This window comes from Triturus cristatus, chromosome 3_1 (genome assembly GCF_964204655.1).
Source record: "Triturus cristatus chromosome 3_1, aTriCri1.1, whole genome shotgun sequence".
NCBI classification, from domain to species: domain Eukaryota; kingdom Metazoa; phylum Chordata; class Amphibia; order Caudata; family Salamandridae; genus Triturus; species Triturus cristatus.
This window is the reverse complement of record NC_140583.1, coordinates 1,043,706,382-1,043,729,829: the sequence shown is the minus strand read 5'-3', so window position 1 is coordinate 1,043,729,829 and position 23,448 is coordinate 1,043,706,382. Positions and strand designations below refer to the sequence as shown.

Genomic DNA, 23,448 nt, shown 5'->3' with positions numbered 1-23,448 from the left:
CTCTCCGGGAGGGCAGGCAGAGAGCCGGGCATGCATTAACAGCTAAAGCTCTCAACCAAAGAGCACATATAAACAATTGCAAGCCCTCTGGCATTCTAATGAGCTCATTAAGAATTATTGCCCCGTGTTCACTGTGTTAAAAACAATGAATTGCCCATTCTGCAATTATGAGCATGAGTCAAAGGCGAGTGAACAGTGATGGGCAATTAACGCCTGAGTAAATGTGGGCCTATTCGGCTGTTTCAACCAGTCCCTCTTATGTTACCCAACGCTGGCAGATAAACCTAAACCTCTGCTAGGGTTGCCTGTTTTCCAAGAGAAAAATACCGGCCATCAGTTCACGTTTTAAAATTGTGCAAAGGCCTGGACCTGATTTACGTATAACTTTATATAAAACTGTCTATATTCATTTTTAACATGCCCTCTGTCTTTGTTTGCTTTATCAGTCAAGGGTCATTAGAATAGCTGTAGAACGCATATTAAAGTGTTTTCTTCTATCATTTACTGTTTAAAGTACTGTTAGACCTGTCAGTCTTAGGGTGGTCTTCCCCTAAAATGTTTGCCTGCTTATCCCCTCTTTTTGCGGATTCTTTTAGTTGGCCTTAGAACTCTGAGCACTTTACCACTGCTGCCCATGCTAAAGTGCATGTGATTCTCCCCTAAATTTGGTACCATTGGTCTATACACAATTGGCATATTTGATTTACTTATAAGTCGCTTGTAAAGTGGTATACCATATACCCAGGGACTGTACATTAAATGCTTTTAGTGGGCTGCAGAACTGATTGGGCCACCCACACAAGTAGCCTTTCAAACCTGTCCCAGGCCTGCCACTGCAGGGTCTGTGTGTGCAATTTACTGCCATTTCAACTTAGCAATTAAAACCCTTTGCCATGCCTTAAACTCCCCCCTTTTATGATCTCATAGGCTAACAATGGGAATTCATGAAGACACTTACGTTGTAATTCTGGATTATAAAGGAGTAGCTTTGTCATGTTTTATATCTTTGGAATGGTAATGATAAATCCTCTTTACTGGTAAAGTTGGATTTAACATTACTATTTTAGAAGTGGCACTTTTAGAAAGTGGGCATTTCTCTGCTATTACTGCTCAGTGTGCCTGCAGCCGGTCTCCAATACACGTCTGGGGTGGGTGACAGCTACACTTTGGGAATTCCCTCTAGACAGTCACTAACAAAGAATGCAGATGAGTCCACTGTCACACCAAGCCCTTCTAGACAGCCTTCCTGGGCAGGAAGAGGGAGAGGTGGCTCACACCTACATCTGAATAGGCTCTGTCCTGCCCTCACACAAAGGGCCGATTACCCCCTGCTGATAGTCAGCAGCCAGGGCTGGGAAAAATGGGCATCTGTGCACTTCTAAGACCCTCCTTTGAAGTCACCCCCACTTCAAAGGCACAACTGGGATTAAGCACTGAGTCTCTGACCACTTCAAACCAGACACTACTGGACCTGTGAAGAACTGTGCCAATAGGAAGGACTGCTGTACTTCTACAAGGACTGCCACCCTGCTGCTGTAGAAAACTGCTTTTTTGTTCTGCTGTGCTGCCCTGCTACCCTCTGACCTGGTGAGGAAATGGACTGGCCCATCTCACTTGAACATAAAGTGACTACAATGGCTTGCCTACTGTTCTGAAGCCTCAGGGACATCAAAGACTTACTGCAATCTTGCATCAGTATCTGGACTCTGTCATTTGTGAGTCCCAAACTGACAAGTGATGCCAACCCAGTCCTGGGCCCTTCAAAGAAAGTTTCTGTGCTGACCACGCAGAATCGACACGTTGTCTCCACTGTGCTGATCGGAAACGATTCGCCCTCTCCAACAAATTGTTGCTCAAGGACATCTGTTCGACAACTGCATGGCTCGACAACGCATCGCCTGCATTGCAAAGGGATCTGCTGACGAAGCTTCTCGGACTGCGTGATCGAAACAGACGCATCGCCTATATCCAAGGGATCGACAACGATGCATCGCCTCCTCCGATCCTTTCATTGGGTCTTCAACATCGACACATTCTCCAACCAAGATACTTTTCTCAGTGGGCCAAGGCTGGTCCTTGTATCCGAACTGCACTCCATCACAGTGGGCTTGAGCATTGGATTTTCCTCGGTCAAGCATGACCAGATGTCCCTGGTAGGTGCTTGAAGACCCTAAGCACTATATTTACATTTGATCTTTAAAAATTAATAACTCCGGTTCTACTTATTGGATTTTTATTGTTTTGGTCCTGCTTTACTTATAAAATTGTTGTCTATGTTTCTAACCTGGAGTGGAGCCTTTTTTGGTGTTTTCATTGTGTTACTGTGAGTGTGTGTTGCACAAATAGTTTAAACATTGCCCCTTTAGATAAGCTTGACTGCTCTGTGCCAAGCTACCAGAGCGTGAGCATAGGTTATCTTTTAGTGTGTATCTGACTTACCCTGACTAGCATGATGGTCACTACCTGGATAGGGTGCAAACCTCTGCCAACCAGAGACCTCATTTCTAACAAGTATGTATTGATAAGCTGAAAAGATACCAGCTTTTAGTGATTTTTTACATTTTTCTGTAGCTGCAGAACATTAAAATACCAGTCATGCCGGTATAAAACTGACCAGGTGGCAACCCTACAGGCCATGCCTGATTCATTACTTTCACTGAAATAAAAAAAATCAGCCACCGGTCAGACAATAGAGCATTCGAAGCAATCTGGATTGGATGAGCCAATCTCGTCATCCATACAGTTTGTTACTATAAAAAAAACTGTTGTACTACTGTCCATGAGAGACCAGGTACCTGCTATTTTGATGTTCATGTGGTTATCGAGCAGCAGGTTTTCGGCCTTCAGGTCTCGGTGCACGATCTTCCGGCTGTGACAGTACTCGACCGCCGACAGGATCTGCCAGAACTTCCGCCTGGCCTCCGGCTCGCTCAGCCGCCCATGGTTCGCCAGATAGTCTGCAAATGAGAAGAGTTTTAAACACGGAGTTACACTATATATCACTGCAACGTTGGTGTAATTTGTTTAACAGAGCTCGCTGCACAAATATTGTCATATAGGCACTTGGTGGAATGAAGGACACAGCTTGCCTGAGTAATGTAGATCTGGAGACTGGCGTATGTGTTTTGGACCCATCCACTGTGGGATCTCCAAAATAAAAGTAAACATACAAATAACTCCAAAACACTAATTCCTAACTAAACTTTTTCACATACTCCATTATCACCATATTAAATTAATTGGTTTCTCTTAAAACAGATAATCGTAGTAAATAAAAGGACTATAGTTGTGTGTTTCGCTGAGTGTACACTTCTTGGCAAACAGAACAAATTAGTTCTTTTCGATAGTTTACATTTCTGTGAATATAGAAATAATGTCATTCTTACAGCACATATTGCCAAAGGCATCCAACTTGAAAGTACTGTCTACAACACGTGACATTATATTCTTGATTCAATAAGAATCATCGATTGATGGATGGCTAAATTTGCCCCGCCTAGCTTCAAGCTTTTGACTTGTTTATGCAAGATCTCAAATGAAGGATGCTAATCTCTACTGTATTTGACAAGCTTATTATATAGTTTCAAGTGCCAGATATTAACTAGGCCATGCAGTGTAGAAAATAAAAATGAGCATTGGCAAGATCTGATGGCTACGCCAGCATGGCTTACTGTTAGCAGTGTAGAGGAGGTTAACATAGGGTGTCAGAGTGGAGAGGCGAAGAGAGGAATAGAGTAGGGTGGCGAAGAGTAGAGTAGGGTGGCAAAGAGTAGAGTAGGGTGGCAAAGAGTAGAGTAGGGTGGCAAAGAGTAGAGTAGGGTGGCAAAGAGTAGAGTAGGGTGGCAAAGAGTAGAGTAGGGTGGCAAAGAGTAGAGTAGGGTGGCAAAGAGTAGAGTAGGGTGGCAAAGAGTAGAGTAGGGTGGCAAAGAGTAGAGTAGGGTGGCAAAGAGTAGAGTAGGGTGGCAAAGAGTAGAGTAGGGTGGCAAAGAGTAGAGTAGGGTGGCAAAGAGTAGAGTAGGGTGGCAAAGAGTAGAGTAGGGTGGCAAAGAGTAGAGTAGGGTGGCAAAGAGTAGAGTAGGGTGGCAAAGAGTAGAGTAGGGTGGCAAAGAGTAGAGTAGGGTGGCAAAGAGTAGAGTAGGGTGGCAAAGAGTAGAGTAGGGTGGCAAAGAGTAGAGTAGGGTGGCAAAGAGTAGGGTGGCGCGGAGTAGAGTAGGGTGGCGCGGAGTAGAGTAGGGTGGCGCGGAGTAGAGAAGAGTGGCGCGGAGTAGAGAAGAGTGGCGCAGAGTAGAGAAGAGTGGCGCAGAGTAGAGAAGAGTGGCGCAGAGTAGAGAAGAGTGGCGCAGAGTAGAGAAGAGTGGCGCAGAGTAGAGAAGAGTGGCGCAGAGTAGAGAAGAGTGGCGCAGAGTAGAGAAGAGTGGCGCAGAGTAGAGAAGAGTGGCGCAGAGTAGAGAAGAGTGGCGCAGAGTAGAGAAGAGTGGCGCAGAGTAGAGAAGAGTGGCGCAGAGTAGAGAAGAGTGGCGCAGAGTAGAGAAGAGTGGCGCAGAGTAGAGAAGAGTGGCGCAGAGTAGAGAAGAGTGGCGCAGAGTAGAGAAGAGTGGCGCAGAGTAGAGAAGAGTGGCGCAGAGTAGAGAAGAGTGGCGCAGAGTAGAGAAGAGTGGCGCAGAGTAGAGAAGAGTGGCGCAGAGTAGAGAAGAGTGGCGCAGAGTAGAGAAGAGTGGCGCAGAGTAGAGAAGAGTGGCGCAGAGTAGAGAAGAGTGGCGCAGAGTAGAGAAGAGTGGCGCAGAGTAGAGAAGAGTGGCGCAGAGTAGAGAAGAGTGGCGCAGAGTAGAGAAGAGTGGCGCAGAGTAGAGAAGAGTGGCGCAGAGTAGAGAAGAGTGGCGCAGAGTAGAGAAGAGTGGCGCAGAGTAGAGAAGAGTGGCGCAGAGTAGAGAAGAGTGGCGCAGAGTAGAGAAGAGTGGCGCAGAGTAGAGAAGAGTGGCGCAGAGTAGAGAAGAGTGGCGCAGAGTAGAGAAGAGTGGCGCAGAGTAGAGAAGAGTGGCGCAGAGTAGAGAAGAGTGGCGCAGAGTAGAGAAGAGTGGCGCAGAGTAGAGAAGAGTGGCGCAGAGTAGAGAAGAGTGGCGCAGAGTAGAGAAGAGTGGCGCAGAGTAGAGAAGAGTAGCGCAGAGTAGAGAAGAGTAGAGTAGAGTAGAGTAGAGTAGAGTGGCAAGGAGTAAGGGTAGAGCGGAGTGGCATAGAGCAGAGGGTCCACTCCACTCCAACACTTTATTCCAGAGTGGCGTAGAGTAGGGTGTCGTAGAGTAGAGTCAGTAAAGTGGAGTAGAGTCGTACAGTGGAGTGGCATAGAGTGGAGTATCATGTCAGAGTACAGTGTAGTAGAGTGTATTAGAGTGTGGAGTGGCGCAGAGTGGAGTACAGTTGAGTGAAGAAAAGTTTCAGAGTGGAGGGGCGTAGAGTGGAGGTAAGTGTTGTAGAGTGGAGTGGCGTACAGTTGAGTACTATTGAGTGCAGTGGTGTGGAGTAAAGTGGCATAGCACATAGTGGAGTAAAGAGTTAGAGTGGAATGGCGATGCATGGAGTAGCATAGAGAGTCAGAGTGGCATAGAGTGAAGTGGCACAGAGTGACGTGGAGTGGAGTGCGGTGGAGTGTTGTGCAGTATGCAAAGTGTGTTGATGAACTGCGATTACAGACCACACATTTTCAATAGATACAGTGGACAGCCTAAAACAAATAAAACCACCATATAGAAAGCCAGAAAATGTGAGTTACAAACTAGAAAACCCAATGGCAAGCAATGGCTGAAATGTATTTCCAGGGATGCTTTCAAAACACCCACAAGAAGCCTTTTCGCAATCAGACAGCTGTGCTGTCTGGTAGGCTTCGACCTAAATAACTCCGGCCCCTATCACAGATACCACTTTCTTGTAACATGGTGTGTCTGAACTGCCCAAACCCTTGAGACAGAGCTGGTCTGTGTTAGCTGGTGGGGCCAATATGATCACTATCCTGCGGTGGAAGGCACAAAAGTGCCAAGGGGTCACATAATAATGGGAGCAATGAAAACTGGTATCTGAAATCAGTGTTGCCTGAAAGGAGCCGGTGGGAGCAAGGGAGGGTGTGAACCACTGCAGGCAGAGCTAACCTGGTTATCAGGGACCACCCCCCTAGCCTCCACCCATTCCTTGGTCTAACCTCTTGAGCGCCATCCAGACCTGAGGCAGGTGCAATGCGGTGCACCTCTCAAGGGGTGTGTCCCCTATTCAGTTTCAACCTATCCTCCCATCTTTCATTGATGTACAGAAGGACAGCTTTTGACTCCCTCCCCCATGACATCAGAGTTGACATGAGATTAGACCCACATTTCGCTGTTAATGAGTGCTTCCCGACAGTAAAACCTTCCCAGTTCTGTCGGTCTTCCCTCAACTATGTAGTAGCAGCAAATACAATCAATTCTGGTTCTCCCCTGGATCCAGCGGCAACAGTATTATGTTGAAAGGAAGAGACACTGTATTACCAGCTCCAACCATCATGTATAACTTATCGCTGGAAAGAGGACAAGTCCCCAACTCTTGGAAGCACGCGAGTATCAGCCCACAGTTGAAAAAACCTACCCTAGATCCTGCCAGAATTACAGACCCATATCTCTGCATCCAGGTGTCAAAGTCAGTAAGATCTTAGAGAAATTGATCAATGGATACTTGACCAATTTTCTGGAGACCCATAATCTTCTGCACCAGATGCGGATTGGTTTTTGGACCAGGATACAGTACCAAGACGGCTCTTTTACTGGCCACGGAAGATCACAAGAAAACCCAAGCTCAAGGAAGGTCAGCTGCACTAATTCTTCTTGATTTGAGCGCAGCTTTTAATATGGTTTGCCATCCCTTCCTTCGACGTAGGCTGGAAGTGCTTGGGGTCAAGGGAAAAGTATTATAATGGCTTATCTCATCCCATGACAACAGTAGCTTCCAAGTCAGGGAAGGCTCCTGTATGTCGGAGGTCCATCAGCTCAAGTGTGGTGTGCCTTAGGGTTCATTCCGGAGCCCCACTCTTTAGAACGTATATGTCCGGCCCTTAGCTGATACTATCTGCTCATCTGGTTTCACCATGGTGTCGTACGCTGACGACACCTAGATAGTCATCTCCCTGGCACTGAACCTCAATAAAAGTGTGGCAAACTTTACCACCTGCCTGGAACAAGTTCACAAATGGATGGCTAGAAGTTGCCTTAAACAAAACAGTGACAAGACGGAGGTCATAGTGGTTGGGAACAATGCATCCCTGGGACCATCTTAATTGATCTTCATGCCTGAGTGACCATCCGTCCCCCACACCGGAAGTTCTTCTGGATAAGGATCTCACTATGGCTTCCCAGGTCAAGAAAGTAGCAGGGTCATGCTTTGGTCTTCTAAGAGCATTGAGAAAGATGCTTAGATGGCTCCCTGCGGAAACCTGAAGTACAGTGGTACAAGGCCTCAAACCCACGCATCTAGATTATGGCAATTCGCTCTACGTAGGCAGCCCTGCCATTGTCAAAAAGAGATCGCAGATTATTCAAAATTCTGCAGCTCGTGTTCAACTAAGCCTTCCAAAATCACAGTCTGCACGTTCGGCTCTGGCTGCCGGTAAGGAGAAGAATAGAATTCAAAGCTCTCTGCCTTGCACACAAGATAAAACCCTCTCAGGGCACCCACATCCTAAGTCATTTAATTGTTCTGCATAATAATGCACGAGATTGGAGGTCAAACAACTGCTTCCTTTTAGCCGTTCCCAGAATTAAGAGGGTCAGAAGTGGAGGATGATCACTCGTTTACTTGATATCCAAGCTCTGGAACTCACTCCTCATCCACCTAAGAGCCAATGGTGGTAATCTGCTCCGCTTCAGAAAGCAATTAAAGACACACTTGTCCATATAATCAGCGTATTATTTATTTTCTTAAGATTCCAGTTAGCGCTGGAAAGCCTGTGTCTGGGTGGCCATACGCTCTACAAGAAACGGTAGCATAACATAACATACAAAAACTGTGTACTGCAACAACAACCTGATCTGCTCAAGGAATCAATGCCATATCTTTAAAACTTTGAATGGCCTGTCTTTTTTAAATATGGGGCAGAACGCAGTTTTAAAGAAAAACTATTCAACGCTGGCAATTCTATTTGGGCCTCTTCTGTCTGCAGACAAAATAAGCAGACAAATAACATTATTTGAGACATCTGAGGGGTGTGAGATGAAGTCCATCGAATGAGGTCAATAAAGTGAAAGAGATGGAGGATGAAAATAATGACAATGGTGAAAATAGAGCAAGACAGGCAAATGGAAAATAAAAGCAAGAGAGAAAAAGGCAATAAATTAATAAAATAAAAAAAGATTGTTAAATAGAAAGGGGGCAAGAAGGTGGTAGGAATGGACATGTGGAAAGAATAGTGAAAGAAAGGAACGCTAGAAAAAATTAAAGAAATGGTGGAAGGGAAGGCGAAAAAATATAGAAGAGTAAAAAGATGATGGAGGTGGAAGGCTTCAGTGGCTGAAAGGATGGGGAAAAGATAAAATCATAGATGGTTGGGAACATGCAAGGATGGAAGGTGAAAGGATGGGTTAATGAATGGGTGGTCAGATGGATGGAAGGAAAGGAATACGAACTCTTCATTCAAGTTCGCTCAGTGCAATACGAGTCAGAATGGGGGTTATAACTTATTTTAGATTTCTGCCTACTCCCTTGAATAAGCAGTTTCTGTCTCTCGAAGGGATCCTGTGCAGTGCTGTGCACAGAGGGTGTGTGTGTGTGGTCAGAAGAAAATCACAACTGGGAGCAGCTGAGTCAGTAAGTGAGCCGAGTAAGAGTCTAGTACTGGCACCCACATGTATTATCTCTCATGAGTTTGTTGATCGGCGGCGAGAGGTAGGAACAGCTGACTGGATGCGTGATGAGCCCCACCTTCCTCTCTTCCTGTAGTAATGCTTTGACTCCCAGACCAGCCTGTCACTCAAAAAACAAGGCATGACGGCTTCTCTGAGCCTTTTCCAGTACAAATATAATATATAGGAAGAGGATGTAGCCTTACGGCTAGGGCGGTCGAGCTGGAAGCTGGGGAACTGTGTTCGAGTCTTGGCACCGGCGCTCAACATCCTGTGATTCTGGGCAAGTCACTTAGGGCCAGATGTACAACCCTTACATTTTGCGACTTGTACATTGCATTTTGCAAATTGCAATGTACAACAGTGTCACAGACACTGTTAGCGATTCCCAATGGGGTCGCAAATAGCATGCCTTATCAATATTCATGAGGCAAGTGCAATTTGCAGCCCCATTGGGAATGGCTAGAACTCCCAGGGATGGTGGCCTGCTGGGGTCAGCAGACCACCATGTCTGGGACTGCTTTTTAAATAAAGCAGTCTTTTTTTTTTTTTTTTTTTTTTTAAATGCAGCCAGCTTTCCTTAAAGGGAAACAGGATGCATTTAAAAAAGAAAAATGAAACTTTTCAGATTGCTTTTTTAAGGGCAGGCAGTGGTCCCACACACTCACAAACGGGAAACGGGAAGGGGGGGTGGGGGGTAGTCCCATAGGGACCACTTCCTGTTTGCATGTGGTTTACCACATTCTTGAAGTAGGTGGTAAATTGCGAGTGTTTTGCACCCGCAAATGCGGTTGCAAAACAATAGTACATGGCAGTGAGTCTCGCTATAAGGAAGGGGCGCCCCTTCCTAATAGTGAGAGTCGCAAACGCTACTTTGGGGGTTAGTGACTCGCAAAATAGCGTTTGTACATGCCATTACCCTTTTTTGCAGTCGCAAATGGGCCGATCTACCATTTCCAAGCGCAAAAAAGGGTCGTACATCTGGCCCTTAATCTCCCTGTGCCTAACCAAAAAAAATTAAAAATGAATGTGTCCACCTGTAACGAAACTGGTGTTTATGTAAAGCACTCTAATACCGTATTTCTCGGGTCTAGTATATAAGCCTATATACTTTTTAAAAAAATTACACACAAAGCCAGAAGGCAGCAAGCCTTGCTGTTCGAAGCTGCAAATGGCAGGGTCCAACTAAACAAGCAAGAACAACAGGAGTTGGGAGGGGGAGAGGGATGAGAGGTAAGCAAGGACAGCACGGGTGCAAACAACAACTACCAAAGGGTGGTGGGTGCAATCAGCAGGCAACGAACAGAAATAAATAAAAAGAAACACAAAAAAAGCGCCATAGAGGGAGCAGTGGGAAGAGGGAAGAAATGGTACCTCAATCATGTCGGGAGCAGCGGACGGGCACTGTTTAAGTTGAATCAATCTGCGCTCCACAGCAAGTGTTGGAAGTGGCGCTACAGCTGGACTAGCCAATTAGGGAAATTACAAAGAAGAGTGATACTGAAGTGCACAAATGGTAAGCATGGGAGGGCTCCAAGCCATTTTTGTAAACAATAGTGTCTTGCAAGCAAGACGCATGCGCTTGTGCAATCTTTCGCAGGAGCGATTCTGCGAAATACCCTTAAAATGATAAATAAAGCAGCTCAATATTAAGACCATTTCAAAGTACCACGTCGAACACCATGTCACTCTAGACACACCAGAAACCCAACACGGAGCAGGGACACAGGCACTGGGTTGTAACAAACTCCTACTGTTTGCTCACCTGATGGGTAGAGAAATTGGTTGGCTCAGGTCATAAAATATATCACACCAGTATCCGGCTGCACCCTGCAAAGCTTGCTACAAATCAAACATCAAGGGCAGAAACTGGGGAGCCCGGATTTGCTTGAACGTGTCATATAGGATTGTCCAACGTAGGTCCATGAGTGCCAGACACATGCCAGCTTTCACACTCTATGTAGCTAAAGGTAACTCATAAATACAGTGAGGGAGTATCCTGAAAACTTGGCACAGAGTTAAGCCTCTTTGTTGGACACAATTGGTCTAATAAGACTAGGAGACTTTCAGCACAGGTCCAGGATGAGTGGTTCACGCCAGGATATTCTGCATGCTCACCAACTAATTAAATGATCTCTACTGAGGTTCTTTGCTTGCAAATGTATTGCATAAAGATACCCAGAAAACCTAGCATGGATTATGCCCTGCTAGACCCTGGATGGTGACTCTTCGAGTTGGACAATCTGATAAGTTTAGTTATTTTTTTTTTTTTAACAGAGTTTAATATAGCGCAAACTTGACCCGAATAGGGTATCAGAGCGCTTTACATAGCACCAGTTACGTTACACGAGGACACGCATTTTACTTTGTTAGGCACGGGGAGATTAAGTGATTTGCCCAGAATCACAGGATGTTCAGCGTCATTGCAGAGACTCGAACCCAGATCCCCAGATTCGAGGTCGACCACCCTAGCCGTTAGGCCAACTCCTCTCCCCTAATTGCTAAAGAAGAAGGGGTCAGATCCATGCCAGGATTCTAGAATAACCACAGACTATGTAAATGCGTCCATGAAGTCTCATTGAATATAAATGCACCTCGAGTGGCTAGGCAGACCATTTGTGGACCAGCAGAGGACACCAATGTACTACACTATTGATGCCGCTGAAGCTGCCTTATGTGACAGATTTGGTTGTAGACAAGACGCGCCTGTGCTAGACCTTATTAAATAACCCACGTGGGCCTTGCAGTTAGTTTCAGAGTGCTGCCTTTTCTTTATTGTAGATTACGATTGTGAGATACCCTTAAATAACAAATATAGAGCATCCACCATACATTCCTCTTTCAGATAAACAGGACAGTGAAATCAGAGGTGGAACATAACACCGATGACCCGGAGTCCTGCACATCAGAGATGCAGCTCAATTGAGGCGTTGACTTCCAATGAATGGAGTCTTGAAGAATGCATGGCATCTTTGGCCACATGGAAGATGCCATGTGAAAGGTTGTCAACCACTTTGAATTTATTTCAAGTAAAACGATCAACATTTTCCAACCAGTTTACAAACTGCAAAGACCATAATGGGCTACAAAAGAGCACATCTATGTTTACCACCAACAAGCACTCGCGAGGAAAAAACTGCCAGCTCATGAGGACACTGTGAGGCTGTATACACACTTGAGAGGGAGGGACAAGGAGCATAGAAGACGAGAGAGGGGTAGGTCCTGTACCGATGCTCCTAGAGTAAGTACACGTACAAAAGAGGTAACAGTTCCTAAGAAAAACAGTGCCACTATGGTCTACTGTAAGGCGAGAGAAAGACAGAGCCAGAGGTGAGGTGGGCTGTGGATAAGGTTCGAGGATAAAGGTGTAGTGGAGACCAGATACTCCTGGGTGGTACTAGAAATGCCCTCACACACCCTTGCGGGTGCAAAGCATCATCATCGGGCGGTGCTCCTCGTGGGGGTGGCGCTGCAGTCCCTCACGGGCCCTTCAGAAGGGCTCTTTGTCGGAGATCTTTTTGTGGAGTCGCCGTAGTTGTGCGTGCGGGTGTGTGGGGTGGGGGAAAAGAAACCAGTGTGGTGGTGAGGATAAAAAGACCTAGTGGTACCCGAACAATTTATTAGTGGGTCCGCTTGCATGTATCTCGGTCTGGCCCACATTAGGGCACGGTTGTACACTTACCCTGCCTCCCTATCACACCTTGTACAACCACTTACCCCAGCAGGATTACAGCTGGCACGCTCTACACTGGTGTACGGTATCATAGTCCTAGTATGAGAGAAGCTTCATGTTTTTTTTAACTTCTGTGTTCTCTCCCTCTCCCTATAGGTTCGACGCCAAGGACACGAATAATACGTGTTCCTTCTTTCTATGTTGGGATTATAGGTTATTCTCCTTTTTGTCCTAAATCCCCTTCTTTTTTGTTTTACTCTTCCATCAAGGTCCTGACGAAGCGCTAAGGATCCACTAGGGACCGCGGGCAGCGCGAAACATGTTGACCACCCCTTTCACACCCTCTCTCTCACCTTAACCTTCACTCTTACGGGTCGAGAGCAGTGGGGCTTACTTACATCTAGCCTTCCCCTACTCAGAGTGTCATTTATACACTATCCCCCGTTATATTTTACTAGACCCTACGGACCCACTAATAAATTGTTCGGGTACCACAAGGTCTTTTTATCCTCACCACCACACGGGTTTCTTTTCCCCCACCCCACACACCCGCACGCACAACTACGGCGACTCCACAAAAAGATCTCCGACAAAGAGCCCTTCTGAAGGGCCCGTGAGGGACTGCAGCGCCACCCCCACGAGGAGCACCGCCCGATGATGATGCTTTGCACCCGCAAGGGTGTGTGAGGGCATTTCTAGTACCACCCAGGAGTATCTGGTCTCCACTACACCTTTATCCTCGAACCTTATCCACAGCCCACCTCACCTCTGGCTCTGTCTTTCTCTCGCCTTACAGTAGACCATATTGGCACTGTTTTTCTTAGGAACTGTTACCTCTTTTGTACGTGACACTGTGAGGCTCCCAGATGTAGTTTAAGCAAGGAAACGCCATAAAATGCATTTAGGCGACTAAATCTGGAGCTCCACGTAAAAAAATTGAAGTAATTATTAACTTGCAACAAAGAGTTAAATACGATTGCGGTGCATGCTCTATACATAATTAATCTTATTGATAGGCCATCTCCTTCCACTGTCAGAAGGCACCCTGGGAAGTGCACTATCCTTACTTCTGGGTGAAGATAAGCAAAAGGTTGGTCAGTATCTCCAAATGCAGTGATGATCTTACATGTATAATTGGGGAGCAAATATCCCGGGTTATTATGGCATTTAGATTTACTCATGTGGAGCCCGGTTCATATATGTTTAGGGCAGCAGTCGCTCCCTGGTGATGCAGGGGAATGGCATCCAGCTGTGCTGCAGACCAATGCGACCCTCGCCTCTGGTCGATAACTGCCTGCGAGTGCCCTGCCTGCCACTTCTTGCCTTGCTAGCATGATGTAATAAAGTTATCACTATTAAATTATGATTATTCTTCAACTATTCCAATTTTGCATTTACTACTTTTTTGTTTTACCTTCTCCAGTTTTGACTGCCTTTCCCTCTCTTACCTCTTTGCCTTTTGTGGTCTGAACACCAACGTGTTGTAGCCACATTGGGGACCATCACTGCCATCTTTACAGAGCCGAAGCCCAAAGACCAGACCTCCTGAATTCCAAACATCAATACAGCTCTAATCAAGTGAGCACCATCAGCTGCTGAGAGGGCTTCAAACAAGGGCACCCCTCATTCACACCCTTTCGAGATGTGAGGGATTCAGTGGAGGAAGGCACGGGTTTCAAAGCTTCAGACCCGTTGCCATGGCGATCGCCACTTAAGAAGCTGGCTGCGACAGTGCTCCATTTACCAGGAATCCCAGAGCTCTAATAGTCCAAGAAGAAACCTAAAACATCATTGTGTTAACTCCATGGGAAGAGTTTGACGGACCACACTAGTGCCGCTCTGCAACAATCACCTACGGGAAGCAGAAAAATCTGTTCAACAAACACCTTGTATGAATAAAAGATACTGTCTCAAGACTTTCTATGAAGACTGTTCCGAGCTGGATAGACTCTGTAAGGCCAGCAATGGTCCAATCTCAACAGAATGATCAGGGATGGGAAAACTGCCTATAGCAGATCAGTGAGCTCATACCAGTTTGCTGGGCTTGTACTGAACTCATCGAAGGAAGGAACAAATAGTTTAAGCTAGAAAAACTAGACTGAGTAGATCCATCTGGGCTAAACACACTACTCCTGGCGATGTGGACCATTCCGAGGCAAGCGGACTATTCAGAGCTACGGTATTACATCCAACAACTAGATAGTATTAAGGCAGATCTAAATTTGGCTGAGAGAGAGTTACAAGCACTCCCATCCATCTAGATAGCATGTAAAGTGCTTTTGTTCCACAAAAAGTTTGTAAAATATGGGCTTCAGCATTATAATGACAGCTCAAATCCACTCTGCAGATTTTTACCATTATCTGTTGCTTGAACAACATTCTATCCTTGTAGAAACAATGCCTTTAATCTCTACGCTCTACAGACATGATGTGTTTATTAACAAAGCAAAGGGTGCTTTTCCCCCCATCAAATACTACATTCGCAACCGCATACTTTATTGTGTCTTCTTTTTATTAGAAGCATCCGAAGAGCAGAGACCAGTATTCCACCCACTGTTTCCAATTAACTGTTCCGTTTGAAACAAAAACAATGTTTTCAAATTAGCTGCTTCAAATTAAACATGAAAAAAAGACTTAATAGATAGCATGTCTTCTGTTGCCATGACTCCTCGATGTATAGGCAATAGAGGGCCATACTGCCCATTAGGGATGCTCCCTCTGTGTAGTGGAGAGCTCGCCTAAATGTTGAGCTCAGCAGGGTGTCACTGGACTGTGGGAGTAAAAATCTAAGTCAAAGTATCTGCAAAAACATATAGAGCAAAACAATAAAACACTTTTAACCTGAAGAACTATGCACACGCACAGACGTCATTTTTTAAGACATATCCTTACATACAACTTTTATCATCCCCTCCAACTCCTTAGTTGGAAGTAAGATGATAAAAGTTGTTTTACAGCCGATCATTGCTGTAGTTTTCATTTCACTTCGATCAAAAGAGGCTTTTAAGATTTTTGACTAATTACACAAGCCCAATTCAAACCGCATAATGGTTATCCAAAATGCCTTCAAACCCTACGGATTTTAGTCAATACTTTTTGAGAACATGGTGCTGAAAAACTGATGTAAGTTTGGGGCACCTCTTAGGAATACATCTTTGAGAGGGCCAAGAGACTAAGAAGTACACCGACAGTGCGGACACAGAGACTGCTAGTTAACTGTTTTTTATGGTGTGTTTTGACAAAATAGTGCTGTTAAATTCACCACTTTCATCAGACTTCTCTTTGGCGAAGTAGTCCATTGGTCCGGCTTGGAGGCAGAAATGAAAGGATTCGGGAGGCCATCTTGCTCACTCTTTGCAGTCTGCTCCAGGTATGTCAGCCCCACCTCTTTGAAAGTTCACCAGCCATTAGTACTCAGTGGTATGGGTGTGATCCGAAATGCTTACATTTGAAGCTATCCCTACGACCACTAAGACGTATACTTTGTTACTTACGGTCAAAGGCACTTCGTCCACAAACTACGTGGTTGCCAAGGTTGCAAAGTTAAGTGATGCGCCAAATTTGTGGGTAAAATAAAAGTAATAAGCATTTTCAAAACCAACGGTTCTGGCTTTTTGTTAAGGAAGCGTTCGGCGACAGTGGGGTGACTGTGTGTGCTGTCTATTAAAGAAAATCTCATCATGAAGCAATGTCATAGACAAAACACAAGGAGATGATAGAGGGAACACTCATCCCCAGTCACAGATCTGGGTTGAATCCATCATCATTGTTTAGCTCACTTCGACAACCCCAGTTCAGACCCAGCCATATGCAAATCAGTCTTGACCCTGTGCCTAATGGGAACAGTCCAGCCTGAACTGCTAAGCCAGGTCTTCCCTGGACAGGAAACAAGCATCCTGGGACTGGGTTCAGGGTAAACCCCTCATCAGCCAGGCTAGTTTGAATGCAGTGGCAAAGGGAGCACAGGAACCACACCTGGGCATACCCTGCCAACTTAGGGCGAACAAAGCAAACACAAGTAGATGATGGATGGAGCACTGAAACTGCTCAGACACTCCCCCCCTCTGAAAAGTTTCAGGGCTCCGTCCATCATCTCTTTGTGTTTGCAATGTCACAGACTCCAACAATGTCCCCACTGCTATTTATGAAAAGGAGTTTAAAGATGACATTTGTGTCGTAAAGGTTTAAGTTAAAAGACCTATGCAGCAACACATTGTATACACGTTACCTTTGACCAATAGGGAGTATTTTCATTGCCAGTCAGTCAAAACTTTTTTTAGGCCTGTTAATTACATCTTTAGGAAACTATAGCTGCCTTTGTATGCACCCATCTTTACTTTGTGAAAACAGTTCATCCAACATGTTATCGTGACACCAGAGTGAAACGAATGAACGCGGAAGAGCGATTAGCATTGGGACTTAATGTTATGTTAGGACATCACAATAGGGAACACTTCCTAAACAAAAAAGCCACAACTCAGCATTTAAAATGTCACTGCGTGTTAGAAAGGTTAATACATCGAAGAACACACACTGAATTTCCTATTAAATGTGAGGTCTAATAAAGAGACTACTCAATGGCCCCATCACCAAACCCAATGGAAACACGAATGGGCCAAAGTAAACATCCTTATAAAGTCAGGATTTCGACGGACATCTCATCCAAGCAATGGCAAACCATGAAAAACACATGAAAGCCAATGGCAAAAAGGGGTGGACCCAAACCCCACTTTTACCTTCTTGTTATTGTCCTTATTGGATGAATGGATAACACGATGGCAACTACTAAAACTTATTGCAGCCAGACATAAAAAAAGGTTTGGGGTGAAGGGATTGACTACATGGTCACCTAGGGCACTGCATGCTGGCGGGTAGTTATGGACGGCAGCCTCGCTTCTATTACAGGCAGGCTTTCATGGTTTGCAGGCGGGACAAACGACTGAGTGAATAGTTTGCACTATTTAATGTGCTAGATAGAAATGAAACAAGAAACATATGGGTACAATACACATATTAAAGAAAGCAATAATTATATTTTAAAAAGAGGCAGGGAGCTTGGCTATTATTGGGGCAGCAGGTGCAGTGGCACCGGTATTCCAGAGTTTCCAGAGATTCACTGCACTTTAATTCTGGGAGTCTTCCACTACCAAGCCAGGACTACGTGGGCTACCCTTTTCCTTCACCATGGCGGTGCACACGTACCTATGGCTATCCTATTCCAAAACGTTTCTGGCCGACAAAGGCCGCTTTTTCTCTGTATCAAAAACAATTTCGCTTCTTTTCTGTCAACCATTTTGTTGGATTACATGAAAGAAACCCTACATTATTACACCCCAAAGTGCTGAGAATGAAGAAGTGTTCTTGCTGGAAAGCAGCTCGAATTACTTGGGAATGGGGACAGCTGCACAAGAAAACTCCAATATAGATTGAGATCCAACTTACTCAGAGTAGAAGGGAAAAATGTAAATCATTATGCTGTTAAATGCGCAAGCGAGGGATCTGGGCGCTATTATGTTTTTTTTTTTTTGCATAGTGCTACGTATGGCACACATGGGCTCTAAGTTTAGCTGTCCATAATTTGCCAAGACAGCATGAAGCATTGGGGTACTCTTCGGAGAATGAGAGATTTAGTTTTATAAATTGTCATCAAAATGTACGTTATTGACATTCTCTGTGTTGCTCCATGTATTTCTTAAGACTGCTCTTAGAAACGTGAACGCTTCAGGAATACGAGTGGTGTGTTCGACATTACTCTGTATCATTTCTACCCGGTGAACTTGCCTTCCATGTTGTTGGTTACCCCTCTGGATGCCTCCGTAGAAAGAGGATTTTGCCACTTTCTACCAACTCATGCATGCAGGAATAGGAGTGGTGTGGCAGTGGCCAGTCATGTTTAGTCACTTGTGCTGACATTGCCTTTTTTTAACCGGATCAGATCGAGAGGAGAGTTGTCTAAACTAGGATTTACAGGATAGCAGGCGTGGTGCTTTCTTCTGTTCAGGTTGTAAAAAATCTCTGGACAGCAAATTGGGCCACATAGGGGGCAGCGCAGACCACATACAAGGATAGTGCGAAAAAAGCTGCTTTACTGAAGACAGGTGAACATCACACATCCATGAAAACCCTAGGCCTTCGCCTCACAAAACTATACTTATCATACATTAACTCACCTACTTCGCCAACCCCTAAGCGACCACACCCTTAACATCTTTACCTGGCAACTGTAAATCCTACCCTGGCATTGAACTGTTAACATTTACATCCAGAACATTTAACGCTACATCTATTGCCATCCAAGTATGCTACACCGCTTAACTTTTAAATGTGTTGCTTCTTCCATGTTTAAATTTCTTACCACCATCCCACCCCCCTCATTGTTCTTATCCCCTATGTTCACAACCATCATTTTAATTTATAACTATGGCAACTGAAACTTACCACCGCCATGCACCTGCTCCAAAGTGACTAACATAACATCGATCACCCCTTTGTGCACCTGTCCTCACATAAACTGGCCCATAAAAAACAAAAATTCCCAAGGCAGCCCAATTACGGGCAATCCAAGAAAACAGGGGAACAGGAGGGGATAAAACAAAACGGCCTGATACGTCAGCGTATCACCAAAATGTTGCCCAGGATAGCAAAATGGCCTGTTAAATATGCAACAAAAATCTGCCCAATGGGTTGTAGCCCAAAATGAGCCCAATGAGCCCAAATGTCGCCTGAGCTGACCCACTGCCAAAAACCCAAGGGGGGCGAAATCCCTTCAGTCGTCTGCCCCCACAAGGCCCAAAATCCCCAGGGGCAGAACTCCCTTTGGTTGTCTGCCCCCCAAGGCCCATTCTAGTGGTGTCTTACACAGGTACAGAAGTTCCATATCCAGGTACATTTTCTGGGTGACCAAACATGATAGGCCTACGTTCATCAAATCTACACAGAAATGTTCACTGCACCCCAGCAATATGATAATACAAGCAAGCTAGTGACTATATAATCAATTATATTTTTTTCCTGCCTTGAATCACATTAAGTGTTCCACAGTTTCATCACAGAAACAGCAGACAGGTTTCGTCCACACCGGACTTTCCCAGGGCTGCAAAAGGCATTTTCATCTAATCACAGAAACCTCCTCTAACAGAAAAGAACTAAAAACAGAGTTCAGCATCCACAAGAACAAGAAAAACCCCATGTGGTGCAGTATTTTGCTGTCAAGTAATTTGTTTAATGTCAGTGCTCTTGAGGGGGTCCTACAATTCTCTTACCTCGATGACAACGCCATGTATGTCACAAAGGCGCAGGCCATGCCACTAAAGATTATCATCAAACAGAATTGTCAGCACATTCATTTGGCACAAGAGGAACATCCCAGACGTTGACGCATATTCCCATGTAAGAAAGAAAGTAAAACCAAACTACAATCCTTAAAACTGTCAAATTACTAATCCTTTACGATCATTAGTTGCTGAAAATCTGGCTGCGAGCCTGCTCTTAGTCCCATGCTGGACATTCCTGCAATATGACGCCCACAGATTTGCCACATAATTCATCATCTGCAGATTTTAACAAAGAAAATTTGTTTGTAGCTCAAATGGATCAAAAGTTACTAAAAACCCAGCAACACAAATTGCAGTGCAGTGGAAGGCACTTCACAATGCATGACTGGGCAGTCTTTTTTGTTGCTTATTGCTGTATTTAGGTGTCACACTGGTAGTATTGTGGTGAAGCATTTGCCCCGATAATGTTAATTTGTAAAAATTACACAATGACCTTACTATTTTATCACATAATGTGGAACACTATGCTGCATACTTTGCTTTTTTGTTTTTCTGTACGGGGTCCAATAGCTGCTTCAGCCCTCTAGAGCACTGGCACACAGGGACATCAGAGGGACCTCTTTGATGAACACAGTTTCACCCACTCATTGGAACTCATTCTATCAACTGCAGATTGATGAAAAGCCAAAGTTGCAACATCTCTGCAGCAGGCACTCATCTTGCAAACCAGCTGGCCAGTCCCAAAGTTTGAACACCTGCATACAATACTTAATAAACTTTTCTAGATAATATTAATATTTTTAGAAGTTTTATTTTTGAGGCGCGTTGCTCTGATGGAGTAAATGAATAACGAGCAGCAACAAAAGTTAGCTAACATGTACCCAATAAATTTGAGGAGCTGTCTAGACACTGGTGAAAATGATGGTTTTAGGACAGGGAGTGGGGTAAAAAGTGGATAGAGGGGCGGCACCGCACTCTTGTCTACAATGTGAAGGAGAATCATGTCCATCCGATCGCACCATGCCGCTTCCACAGGTTTTCAGGTCTCACATTGACACAAAGGATCGACGGCCGGCAGAGAACAAACCCAGCAAGAATTCAGATGGCTGGAACGTCTGCCTCACATCCAAGCTCCATAATCACTGCAAATTGCGTCTGACAAAAATTGGGGTAAATTGCTGCCTTGTGTACGGCGGCGCTCTGACAATCTACATTGTACATTCCGCAATTTTCTCGTATTAGGATGTGTCAGGTTTTGTTTTCGGCAGTTACAGCTGTTTTCATTTGCCCAGACAGGCCACAGTCTTTGAGTGTGCGCAGCTGTCAAAAGCTCTGAAGAGGTTTGATGTCAACTCTGCTTGCATAGCTGGTTGAGTGAGAGCACAGAGATCAGCAACACAGAGGAAATTTCCTTATGGTTCAGCCCTGACTGTTGACAATTAATGGCCTGAGATTGTTTCTAGATAATTAGTTTAGGAAAAACTGTGATCTAGTTCTTCAAGTCAATCACTGTGGAACAAGAAGACGCAATTCCCAATAGCTGCTTTGGTAACTGCCCAGGTTGATCACATCTGGATCGATCAATTTCTCCTCGAGTGCCACAATCCGTTGGTCTACCTACACAGGGAGGACATGAACACGGGCTTCCACTGCGTACGCAAACCTGGATCTTTAAGATGGAAGTTTAAATCTGGGTATTGCTTATTCCCCGATAACCAGGCGGCAGACGTACCTTCAACGAAACGTCAAGTAGCAATAATGAACTAATCACAACAATCATGATGAATCTTCAAAGCCAGGCACTCAGACAGGTGGGCAGCCATTTTAAGTCAGAATATCAAGTGGAAAGGAAACGCAACAGATTACTGGAGCGGTGGCAGAGAGGTGATGAACAAGAAGGGAAGAGGATGACGAGTGAACAATGGGTGAGAAAGAAATGGGTAATTAGGCGATGCACAGACATGAACCAAGTCTCTGCCTATCTATCCTTCCCGGATACCCGTGTTTATCACCGACGAGTTTGAAAAGTCTGATTCTAATTACACGTGGTTCGAACCTAATGGTCTGAGAAAGCAGTTAGAATTAAAGAAGGGGGATATGTTTGAAACGAGCATTGGTAAATGCATTAGGTTTCACCTACGTGAAATAATAATCTGTTTTTGTTGTAAGTTTATAGCTTGCTGAGTAGTTATACAATACAAGTTACAGAAAGTCTGTTAAAGTGTTACGACTTCTTTATGTACAAAAAGGCAATATATTGTGCCGTTACTAGTAGTATAGTGTGGGTAAGTTATAGCTAAATTCTGAAAAATGAAATGAGGGAAATCATTGAATTTATGTCATAGCAATATTATTTGTTTAGACGAGTTCTAACACCTTTTGGGCCTGGTGCCACTGCACCTGCTGCACCATTCGATAACTGAATTTGTGACTGCCTGTTTAGTAGTAAAATACAGGAATATTTGATGCTTAGAGTAGTTATGGCAACTTTTAGCACTGGTGCCACTGCACCTTCTGCACCATTCAATTCACTCTGTTGTCTGCAAGGTAACTGCACTTGTGGCTACCTGTTCAGTAGTAAAATATAGCATAGCTCTTGTATATTTACTTTATTTTGAACATACAATGTTTATTACAACATTTAAATTTGATCACATTGAGCAAATAGATTAAGTTGAAAAAAGCAATCTGATAATGCCTACAAAGTGCAAAGAAAGGTACTTCGGCATCAATAGGAAATGCCACCAACATTCTAAGGCTAAAACATCTGCTTTACACAACAAGTAATAAAAAGCATGCATTGCAGCATACTGTTAGAAGCTGTCTGCTTTTTCCATGGGAAGAGATCTCATCTTAAGAGTGAATGGGGCTTAAACAGTGTGAACAGCTTTAGTATAAGTATCATAATGTGTGAAGCCAGGGGAAGTTAAGAAAATAAAAAAAGGTTCCACACAAAAGTGAATGAACACAGTAATTCGGCAATGGGAACTGATCAGAACCCCCTTTTAAGATCTATTAAAAACAAGAGATTTCACAAGCACCGTGCTAGCAAAACTTAACAAGCATTGGCATTGCCAATATGTCTCGCCTTTGGGACCTTATAAGTGTTTAGTTATCCAGCACAATATCTTTAGTGCAACACAATCAAGTATTGCATGGCTAACCACTTATAAGGTCCCAAAGGCGAGACCTATTGGCTATGCCAATGCTTGTGGTGAAACCTCTGCCCAGATAGTGGCAACGTGTAAAAATGACAAAGTAATAACTCGGGTACTAATATCATATGATGTGCTGCCTTATGATGCACAATTTAGGAAACCCTACCACATAATTTGGTCCTCCCCATAATTTCAGTGTCCTACTTTGGAGTAATAACCCTGATGCTCACAAGAGACATGAGCTGGAAACCCGGATGGGACAAAAGCGGACCTTGAGATCAGCCCTAGGCCTCGGCCAAGGGTGTCCTCTGTATACTACAGGTGCTATCAGCGCACAAGGGTCGAGCTGTTTGTAATCAGAAAAGAGCCCAGGAAAAACCATACCTACAAGGCAGCGGGGAGTCCAACACTCCTTCATTTAACTACTATGCGAAAAGCCATTCACATAGAATGATCTATGCTCATCCTTGAAACTAGAACATGTGAAG

At 44.6% G+C, this 23,448-nt stretch overlaps 1 protein-coding gene across 1 annotated transcript in view; it reads right to left on the bottom strand.

The window, feature by feature from the left end:
• The window catches only part of SIK2 (salt inducible kinase 2), a 352,896-nt gene that overhangs the window by 136,570 nt on the left and 192,878 nt on the right, over positions 1–23,448 (bottom strand). The window contains exon 4 of the mRNA XM_085645799.1: positions 2,796–2,957. Coding sequence (XP_085501925.1) covers positions 2,796–2,957 — 162 coding nt within the window. The remainder of the gene's footprint in view (positions 1–2,795; positions 2,958–23,448) is intronic.